The sequence below is a fragment of the Vipera ursinii genome (genome assembly GCF_947247035.1).
Source record: "Vipera ursinii genome assembly, chromosome: 2".
Taxonomy (NCBI): Eukaryota; Metazoa; Chordata; class Lepidosauria; order Squamata; family Viperidae; genus Vipera; species Vipera ursinii.
The window spans coordinates 97,974,651-97,986,139 of NC_139513.1; the positions used below are offsets into that span (position 1 = coordinate 97,974,651).

Below are 11,489 nucleotides of genomic sequence, written 5' to 3' on the forward strand. Positions count from 1 at the left end.
TCCTAGAAATTGAAGAAAATACTTAATTTCAATTGTTACCTTGCATACAGCATGGATATTGATAAGGTTTTCTTTAATGAGCTTTGTTAAATCAATAACATTTGCAGAATCAGGTCAGCAACACACTTTATGATCAAGCAGCAAAATAGGTAGGCCTAGCAGGTCTCTAAAAGAGATTTTTCTACTGTGCCTTGAGTCATAGCCTTTAGTTGGCTGGGAAGAACCGGGAAAATGAAAATAAAGTTACCGGCTTGTTTCTTCTGAAGTTGTGACATTCTAGCACATAGACAAACGCTTCGATCAAGGATAGCAAACTGTTTGCAGCTGGTTGGCAGATAAGGAACGTTGGCATATTGTGAGTATTCTCACAAAATGATTGCCACAGTCAATGTGGCTAGACTCAAAATCCTCCTTGGTCAGGTGAACTGAGAAACTTCTCTGTCATTCAGTTGATCTCACTTTACTAGATCAACTTACACTTATCCTTTATCTGAGTAGATGGAACAAGCAGTAGACTATAGCTATCATATGTAATGTCTAAAAAGATCTGAGATTTTTGGAATTAATGCCTCTGGGCCCCACATAAGATGGAGGCAGATGAAATTGGAAATATGCCCACAAAAATAATTAACAAAAATAATTAAAAAGCCAGGTGCAGCAGGGATTTGGCAGGTGCACAAGCCAGCTACTTACCATTATATCAGTGCTTCTTGGCATCTGATTGGGTAACTGCCCTTTATTTTGCTCTATTGCTTCATAGCTTATAATGGTGATGCATTCCCATCCATGAAAAATTGTTTCTGGGGAAACACCTTGCTTTGGATTCAAAGATTTAGACCTACATACAAATTTAGACCTACATACAAATTTAGACCTACATACAAAACCCAAGGATTGGATTCAGGCTTCTCTTCCTGAGGAGCAAACCATGTTGAATAATGGCTTGAATAATGGCAAGCTTCCTTTCTGTAGAACAGATGCTTATAGAGCTGATGCTTTTCCTGTATTATAACAGTTCTTCAGCTGCTTATCCCACATCAGGATGTTTCCCAGTCCTGCTATTGGAAGAATCCCCTGGGCTCTTCTGCAAAAGACTATGTGCTCAGCCCCTGAGCTGTGATTCCCCTCCATTGTGAAGGCTAGGTTATTAAAAGAGATTATTACAGAAACTTGGGTCCATTCACAATGTGTGTGCATAGTAATAAGCATAAAGGATTTCTTGGGCTTTCTTGCTGCCTTCTCTATTTAACTCTTGGTAAGAATACCATCCTTAACGTTCCTCTAGTTTCCTGCTGATATGCAAGCCATATTGTCAGAACTTTGAGCACAGGATTCTTGGGGCTGTTGGCATTTAGATAAGGCTTTCTTGATAGTATTCTATAAGGTGAATAGTAGCCTGCCAATCTTGATTTAAAGAGCCTCTTAGACTCATTCTCTGCTGTGATCTAAGAGGCAATGGAGCACTGTTAAAACTCTAGAGAAGTAGGTTCTCATGCTAACCACAGTGGGATGGGGCTTATGTTTTGTGCGGATCCAAACAAGTATGGTTTGGTAACCAGACATATGAATTCTTATCTACAAAGTGTGAAGCCAGCTAGTTCGTTCTGCCAAATTGTTCTATACGCAGTGTCCCAGTACTGTCTAAAAAGGATACTCTGAAACGTGTTTTTTGAATGCATGAAGCCAACTGGATGACTTTGAGCCAGTCACTCTCTCAGCCCTATGAATAATGTAATGGCAAGCCACTTATGAAAATCTTGCCAAGAAAAACTGCATGGAATTGTCCAGGTAGTTGCCAGGAGGAATTAAGACTGACTTGAACATACCTACAAACAATGATATAACTGGTCCAAGATATTGATTCATCTCTAAAGGTTTGGCCCAAACTCAACTTTATATGCTAAATTCTCACCAAACAGTCTGAAGGCCTGAAAATAGGTAGACATTTTAACCAATAATCTTTCTTCTGCTTTTTCTCTAAATTCCTAAGCAAACAAGGATGCCAGATAAGAGAAAAAAGTGAAAGTGGGAACCGTGGCTATGGCATCATAACAAGTGCTGTTTAAGTGAGGAAGTAGCCTGAACTATTTAAACTGGACTTAAAGCATTACTGAGGCACAAAATGAGTAATTTGCCTGCTGGATATACATTGCCAGCCTTCTCGAAGGTAATGCAGAGATGGGAGCTGAGCAAGTGAATTCCGTATCGAAAATTCCATTGGTGTTTCCTCATTTGTCAAAAGGACAGAGCGGTTTAGAAGAGCAAAAATAGTACTTCATCCATAAGAATAGGAAGTCCCTTCCTCCTGAGTCCTCAGAAGATGCAAGTGCAGCCCACCGCAATGGTCTCCATAACCATCTTGTACTCTTTGTGGCACTTTTTCTTCTTCCGGTGTGACTTACTTGGCTCACACAGCCTCCGTCGCACTGGGATTTTGCTGTAGATTGGAATGCTGACCATGGTCCGGTCCTCCTGCATGGTGAAGGGATTGATGCATCCTGCGCACAGACAATGTGCCTCTGGGATGTCAGCTGGAACCCGGGATGCATCATGGTTTACCCTAAAGGAAAACACGTTGAGATCAAAACATGCATATTTTTCTTGATGGCTGGTAGGACTGTGCAGCAATGTGAATGTGGAGAGGAAAAAGTGATTCAGGACATCCCTGTTGCGTCTCCTGGCTCTTTAAAGAAGCTCCTGCTTTTCCTGGTCATCACACAATCCCAAGAAAATACGTTTGACTGAAAAGGTGCCATCTTATGCAACATGCCTGTCTCCCTTTTAAAGCCAGATGATGGGTGAGACTAGGATGATATTGCATCACTGGAAGATATCCCAGAATAAACAGGGGCAAACAACCACTCACTATCAGTTATTCCAATGATGCTTTTCCACAAGGCAACTGGACTTTCTTGTTTTTCTTTGAAGAGGTTTTGCTTCTCATCCAAGAAGCTTCTTCAGAAGCTTCCTGGATGAGAAGCAAAACGTCTTCAAAGAAAAACAAAGTCCAGTTGCCTCATGAAAAAGCCTCTTTGGGACAACTATGTCTGAGAATCTCCATAGATAACAGCTACCACTTGTAGCACACCCCAAAGCTTTTGTAAGGAACTGACATGGAATTCTTTCTCCCATTAGAAAATTATATTTTCCAGATGGGAAGAATATCTGCATGTAACCTGTTCATGGGAAGAATCATGGTTCAACAGAGAGACAATAGGGCCAACATCATCCACATAGAAAAATGTTGCAATAGGTAATTGCTTCCACTTGTGGAAGCGCAAGCAACCTTTCCCAATCTGGTATCTTCTTGAAATGTTGAGATGAAGATTTCCAGAATTCCCAATTAATGGCTTTGTCAGCTAAGAATTCTTGGAGTTATAATTCTCAGATTGGGAAAGACTAACTAACTTAGATGAATGCCTTCTTTTTAAACAATTGTAGATTTGTTCCAGAAGATGATGCCATTCTATTAAGATTATTTAATTAAGCTGCAGAACTAAACAGAAAGTTGTACCTCCATGGCCAATTCCCGGAAGTTCTTCTGCTAGGACTAGGTCAAGTAGGTCGTGTTGTCCACCACCACCATCAATGTACAGTAGTAGCCTCCATGTGCTCTCAAGCTTCCACGTCACACTTTTCGTCTGTTAGAACTGGAGCTGGGCTTAGTAATAGTTGCCCAGAAGCCCTTATAGCTTAGATGCCACATTTTGTGGCTGCTGTTACTGTTAATCATAGGTCAGAAGCTGATAACTTGTAAGCCTGATGTATCATCACAGCAAAGCTAAATGCCAGTGAAGCAATAGTGATTCCATGCAACGCTGGAAATGATGGGAATAGGCTGCATTCCTTTGCTTCCCGTGAAGCAAAGTGTAAATGAATTCAATTCTTTTACTTCTGGATCTGTTAGAGTTTGGGATCTCCAGTTCTTAGTGGATGAACGAAATTACTTGTTCAATGTTCAGAAATACAGCAAACTCAGACCATTAAAAACACCAAGCGGCTAATACAGCACCACTCTTGATCTGAATATTGGGCAGCATTGGATATTCAAACTAATTCAGGTTTGCTTATGCGTGAGCTGCAGAATTGCAGCTGCATATAGGCTCTGCTAGATAGAAGATTCAGTTTGACCATTATGTTTTAAGTTCATTATAAGAGCAGATAGCCCTTGCTTAACTATGTAACTGGAACTGACTGCTAAGGAACACAGTTGTAAAATGCAGCATCTAGGGGCTACACTGACTTACAATGGCAATTGTAGCAGTTCCGGTTGTGCTCATTAAACAAATCCCATGTGGTTGTTAAGCATGCTGTCATGTCATCACTGTGACCTTCTGCCAGCTTCCCCATTGTTGGAAGCCAACAATGAAGGTTACAAATGACAATCGTGATTTTGGGATGATTTGCCTGTTGTAACTGTGTGTCATTTGCTAAGTGTCTTAGTCACGGGAGTGCTAGGACAGCTGTGGACCAGTTATAAATATCCTTCTTTAGCGCCATTGTAACTTCAAATAGTCACTGAATAAGTAGTCATTAAATGAGGATTCCCTGTAAATCCTGCTTTATCATCAGCAATGCATGCTGCTAGGATGCTTTTTGGATGTAGGATTCACCTTTTGATGATGCCAAGATGGCTTCCTTCCTGTCACTTCTACTCTGGACAATTCAAAGGTCCCAGTTAACAATAATTAAACCAGTGATGCTGCCAGGCTGTGAATTCCAAATACAACCTCCCCAAAGGACCAGGCTTTTACTAGTTCTATTTGAGGTTCAGTTCTGTTATATCCTACTTCATCCCAGGTGAGTTGAGTTGGGTAATGCATCTGAAGCATTAAACCAGTCTCTGAAGTTTGGGATTACACATGGCTACATTATAGTAAAATCCAGTTTTAGTTCAAAGTTCATAATTTCTATTTTACTCTTCCAATTTCACTGCCTTAATAGCAATCAAAATATTTTTTTTTATTTAGAGAAGTTATTTAGGAAAATACTGAAGCTGTTCCCAGTGCAAGATTCTAAATAAGAACACGCAGTGCACGCAGTGACTGGATCATATACTTATGCTATTCTAACCCAATCTACTTAATATACAGACTGAAATGTAACCTTGTTGTTCAGATGATCCTTAGCAGTCTGAATAATATTAAACAGAGTTAAGCTACATTCCTCTAATCCCCAGAGGCTGTAAGATTTCTCATATTTCCCCCTTTGTTGACTGAGAGGGTCATCAAAACCATTTTTGAGTTCCCATAAAGTCTCAATTTCTATTCTAGTTCTGATATTGGACCTCTTCCATCAGAAAAAGTGAATATTTTTGATGGATCCACTGTACTTAAATCCCCCTTAGCTTCCTGACAAACTAATGTGTAATCTAAACCAGCCAGGGAGACAAATGTAAATTTATTCCCCAAGTCCTCTCCTGAAGAGACAGTTTGGTGTAGTGTAGTGCTTAAGGAATAAGACTAGAAACCAAGAGACTATGAATCATAGTCTCACCTTTGACACAAAGCCAGGTGGCTGACTTCGGGCCAGTCATTCTCTCTCAGCCCTAGGAAAAAGGCAATGGGAAACCACGTCTGCCAAGCAAACTGCAGGGATTTGTCCGGGCAGTCACCAGGAGTCAAAGACTCACTTGAAGACACACGTGCACGTACACACACACACACAAAACTGTCCTCCCTACCCCAATCCTGTTTTACTTGAGCCTGTTACTTTTCATTATGCTTTTGGCTTTTACTCTTGTGTGCAAAGCCACCAAGCTCAGTATAAATGTACGATCTCCTCCCCTCCACGGCAAAATAGATTGTTAACTCAAGGACTGCTTTGAGCATCATGTTGACAATAGGATACTACAGGATCTCGAGCCTGACAAAGCTGAAAGTTTCTGCGAGTGAGTGAGAAAGACTCCCACAGTTACCGAACTTTGTTCCACCTCACCTATAGGCCCATGGAGACAAACTCCTCTTGTTGGACATCCAGAGTCTCAGATTGACCTGGCATTTACTGTCCAGTAGCTCAGAGCTGTTTCGCAGCTGGTTAACCATCTCCTGAATGCTCCGCTCATAATCCTCCACAAAGGTGTACTCAGTGAGGGCCCCCAGATTTACCCTCAGCACAGGGTCAGGTGAGGATTCCTGTGCCCTGACTTTGGCTGAGCCTCTCCTTCTTCCTTTTGTTCCTCGGCTTTGCTCTTTCGATTCAGGGGCAGCCTCCAGGGCCAAGGAGAGGCAGAGAGCACAGAAAAGCAACTGGGGGGGAAAAAAAGAAAAAAACGCAGACTTTATTCATTCATTTGCATGAACACAGGTGCTATAAATACAGCATATCGCAGGATGGTTTTAAAATAAAACAGAATCCCTAGCAAAAAAACAATATACAAACCAACCCAAAATAAGAGACACTAGCAAACAAAGAAGCAGCAGATGTTCAAAACATAGCAAAATATTGTTGAACATTTAATAAAAATCTGATTAATATTTTTTTTTATTTCTTACTGATAAACCTGGGGCATCCTCGCAATAAACGTTTGATAGTAACCTAAAAGTTGGTGGTTCACTCAGGATTTTTCAGTGAGCTTCAGGACTGAGTGTCAACTGGATTTCTCCTTAGTCAAAGACTATCTCTGATAGGGCTGGCTGCTTAACCAGGGTCCAGGGTTCAGAGACACTCTGCTCAAAAATCTGTTTGCTTGCTTGCTTGCTTGCTTGGGTGGAAAGGGTGGAAAACAACAATTTTTCCATGAGATAACTGACAATAATTTATGTGTCTCATCCAGAGAGAGCCTATTTGATTGATAGGGCATTTTGAACATTCCCATGTTTTCCAAGCTCAAGTATTTTGTTTCAAGGCTCCGCTACAGGAAGCAATAGGAACATGAAATAAGCCCTGATCCTTTTTGTTCTCCCCGCCCCTCCATGGATACAAAAGAAGGTCACACTGAACGCCATCTATCATACAATTCCCAGAGATGTGTGTTTAAAGAAAAAAGAAAAATGTCAAAGTAAACAATTGAAACAACCTTTTATAAGGATAATTATGCTTTTTGTCATTTCAATACTCAGGGTTTTTGTTTTTTTTTAAGCATTCCTTTTGCTAAAATTCTAGTGGAGCGGATTCCTTTGAAACTGGGGGGAAAGAATTTGGCTTCTTATCATTTCAAGCACATTGCTTAACATATCAGCTACTCCCAGTTTGGCAGTCTCCAGATGTGCCTGGAGTTAGAGAATTCCCAGCAAGAAGAATGAGAATTGCTGATCTAACACATCTGGAGGCTTCTGGAATAAGCCCACTATCCCACTAATCTCCAAACCGTTGGACGCCAGCCCTCGCCTTCATTTCTTGCCTTTATTATGGTGAAACAACAATGCTAATAAAAGAAAAGGCACCATGTGATGCCCGGGAGGCTGTGTCTTCTTGGCAAGCTGCTTCTCTACATGCATCTGTTTGTCTTGTTGGGACAGATGTGGATCTTAGGCACAAAAGGCAGTCATTCCAGCATGCCAGCAGCTGTGTGTTTGCTTGTCCCTGTGTCCCCACCACCGGAGAGCTTCATTCTCTGATTTTTGTCTCTCGTTGGGTGGCTGGATTTTGTCTCCTCCACTTTACCAGGCTATAAAAGCAATTGCTCAGCCAGACACAGTTTATCCTTCCCAAAGCAAACAAGCCTGATAGGTCATTAATTAGCAGGAAAATAAATCAAAAAGGCTCCAGGAGGGCCAAGCACCTACCAGCTTTGGAGCCCATTCCATCTCCGCTGAGGGTGGGTAAGCAAAGACTCTGTAGATGCTTCCTTCTGCCGCAGAATGAAATGAAGGAGATGGGGCTGGGAGCTTTAAAAAGCAAAGCAGTAGCCCTTAATCTCTTCATCGCCAGGGAGGTGGGCCTGCCTGGCACCAAGACATTTTCCCAGGATGCCAGCAAGGATGTTGACAGAAGGGACAACCGTCAGGGCTGTCTGCTATCCGGCGAGCTGGTTTCCCTGGGATTAGAACAACAGGCTAGCCACGAGGCTGGCCTGCTTGATAGACTGGAGTGGGATGGAATGGAGTGGGGGGAGCGTTAAGTAAATTATTGTGAAGGCAGATTTCCCTTATGGTGGAGGAAAGGCCGGATATTATCTAACCATAGCAGCCTGATTCCCAAAATTGCTCAGAAACTAAAGACAAAGTTAGATCTTGGCCTTGAAGAGCAGGGTAAAGAAGAACATCTGTTGACAGGAGGCTTGGTTTGTGTCTTAAGACCCTGAATGGCTCAGCAATTCAATACCAGGCTTGTGCAACTCCTGGAAAGTGGCAGAGTCGAGCTGTTAGCATAACCAGAGTCCTGGGTGGTACCCTGGAGCTGTGTATGCAAAGGGGAGTTAGGGACATGATGAAAATGGAAGGACTTGCCCTCCTTGAATGGGTGGTGAGCTAAAAAAGCAAGAATTGGAAAGCAGGGAACAGCTCTTCTATTTATTGACACTAGGTCTGATTTTTTTCCCCTATAAAACGGCAACTGGATTTCTTTCTTTCTAGAATTTCTCCAGAAGAAATAATGAAAGGGTCTGAATGAAAGAGAGTTCATACAAAAAAAAAGTTTCAATGCTGTAGAACGAACAGTGCGATTCTGCATAAACCTGGGCTTTGAATGGATCAAGATGGACAAAAAAAGGTTATTTGATGTCCAAGCCCTCACAGTTCATTTTCAATGCTACTCATAGTTTAATCGGAAGTATAATTGTCTTATTACGTGAGCATATATTTATAACTATCAACTATAACTTGATCAAGATCAGAAGCTGTTTACTTATATATTTTTTAATCCCTGTACTGTAGGAAGTGTTGTTTGCATCTATCCTTTTTAGGAAAGAGAAAATTAGTAGGTAACTTCATTACCTAAGTTTAGTTTAATTTCAGTCTCATTGCCTTTAGTTTCCAGCAAGGTTTCTAAATGCCAGTCTAACCAAGTCAGTTTAATAGATTAAGAGAGACATCCTTGTCATACCCTAGGAGTTCTCCAAGAGGCACTTTCTCATGCTGATAATTGTAGACATTTTTTTCTGCAGTTAAAAAGAAGCAACACTGAGAAATATTGGAGATGAGAAATGGCCAATTATTTAGTGAACACCAAGAAAATTATATAAGACGGGTTTACATGAAATTCAACTACAAACTGTAATAAGTTTAAGGAACACATTATAGGCATTTTAAATAACAGTTAAATGCCAAAAGATAAACTAAAATATCTATCTTGTCTTAGAACTTATCTTACTTGTTGGTGACTGATTTTTTTCCCCAAAATTTGTGTCCTTTGAACTTTTTCCTACTTATGAGACAAAAATATATACTGGGGTTTGAAGAGCAAAAATAACCAGGAGGGTATTAAAAATAGCTTGGAAAATGAGAATTCAATATTTCCTGCTTTCCTTCTGTCCTCAGCTCTCAATTACCTTTTTCTTCACTCCTCTGCCCCCAAAACTGGGGGAACAAATACTTCCAAGTCTTGCATCAAATACTATGGCCTAAATAAAACAACATTTTTTCTTCTTCTTGTATTTCAAATACAAGAGAGCCTTGGTGGAGCAGTGGGCTAATGCCTCCTTAAGTAACACCAGCTGCCTGCAATTAGTGCAGGTTCGCATCCCACCAGGCTCAAGGTTGACTCAGCCTTCCATCCTTCCAAGGTAGGTAAAATGAGGACCCAGATTGTTGGGGGCAATTAAGCTGACTTTGTAATAATGCCACTTGCAGGGGTGGGGGTGGGCAAAAGCCCTAATAATAAGCAGGCATATACATAGAATGAAGGCTATTGCTAAGCACATTGATTTGTGCTTTAGATTGTAAGCCGCCCTGAGTCTTCGGAGAAGGGCGGGATATAAATGGGATTAAAATAATAAAAAATAAAAAATAAATATATGTCTGTCAGGGCATTAGTAGGCATGGCTCCCAAAAAACCCAATTTGTTTGCTGTAAAGGGGTGTGAGTGGGACTTCAGCTACATACAGTAGTTGTAGCTCCTGTTTGGACTTCTTTTTTTTTTAACCCAAACCTACCCATGTTCCTGTTGTCCACACGTTAAAAAATCACTATGATTTGGATTTCTCATATTATATCCCTGGCAAGAGTTTCACATCTTTATTTTGTTGTGTCAATATATCTGTGCGAGAGGAAAGTTGTGCTAGTTAATGTTTCCCCTCTCAGATAAACCTCTTTATATTCTGGGCTTTTTCGCATTAGCTCCAGTTCATGAGCGTGGTTGTTTGTTGTTGTTGTTGTTGTTGTTGTTCTTTTTTTAATTGCTTCTGAAATCTACTTGTTACTTCTATTTATTGTTCATTTCATCATTTTGTTCTGTTTTTAATATCTATAACAAAATCCTAAAAAAAGACCAGACAAATTATTTTATCTAATCAGTGGCCCGTAATGGTACATGAGTTCGACCAACTCAAGAAATTAGTATACCTTTGCTGCCAGATGTTTGGCTCCTGTAATATCAGATGATTTTATGATGAGTCTGTCTACTCTCAGTCTACTCCAATTCTGACTGGAAAAGCTCTTGAGAAGGAGGTCTCTTGGGCAACTTTCCAATCTTAAATCAACTCAACCGGCTATTTAGTCTTGCAGTATATATTTTTTTTAAACCCTGGCACTAAATATATTGAAGGAGATGGATACACAGAGATATGTCAACACTGTTCCAAATTCAAAAGCTGTCCCCCTGTCTTCCACACCATCCATTAAATGTAAATTAGGCTTACTGTGCTGCTTTTAGATCCAGGTTTGCAAGAAAGCAAAGGCTTGGTTTGAGAAATACTTGCTGTGAACAATTTGCCAAGTCTCTGTTTAGTATCTTAGCTGAATATGAATAGATCTCCTATTATTACTTTTTTTCCCTTAATGCTACAATACTTAAGCTTGGTTGTAATTATATCACATAGGGAATTGTTCTCCTTTTTTAATCTGGAACCTATTAAGAACAGTTATCTGTAAGGACAGCATACATATTACGGCTCATTGTTAGACCTTAACACTTCTAGATCAGTACAGGAGTTGCTCCATCATGAACAAGTTCTGACACGTTTAAGCAAATCTGCTTTAATGGGCCTGTGCATGCCATTGTCTTATCCTGTATCCCACATTTTTCTTTAACCAAGTTTTAATATTGATCTAAACTCAGAATAACTGCAGTTTTGGATTAGCCGGAACTGGTGTCTAAAACACATGTTAGTTATGGCTTTCGGTTTCTGGTAACTGCTAAGCAGAAACACCAGGTACTCTGGGTTTAGCATGACAAGCTGAGTCTTAAATAAGTCTGGGACCTGGTTTAAAGAGCTTTATGGAATGGTGAGACTGCTAACCAAGCAAGCAAGACTTAGACTGCCATGAAAATACCACCCATGCTTCCAATTGACTCAAAATTAAACGTTTCAGTATGCAAGATGTCACTATCCTAACTTAACTTGTGTTTCTCTTGCATAAATGTAGATGGTTTGCACTCCCAACCTTCTT

The 11,489-nt window shown here is 40.5% G+C and overlaps 1 protein-coding gene across 1 annotated transcript; it reads right to left on the minus strand.

Annotated features, from left to right (window-relative positions):
- Positions 1–2,313: 2,313 nt before the first annotated feature.
- On the minus strand, positions 2,314–7,748 carry IL17B (interleukin 17B; the record flags this gene model as incomplete). The annotated part of the gene is made up of 3 exons (XM_083357236.1): positions 2,314–2,560; positions 5,938–6,248; positions 7,728–7,748. The coding sequence occupies 3 exons, from the start codon at positions 7,746–7,748 to the stop codon at positions 2,314–2,316; spliced, it is 579 nt and encodes a 192-aa protein (XP_083213362.1).
- Between the last annotated feature and the right edge of the window lie 3,741 nt (positions 7,749–11,489).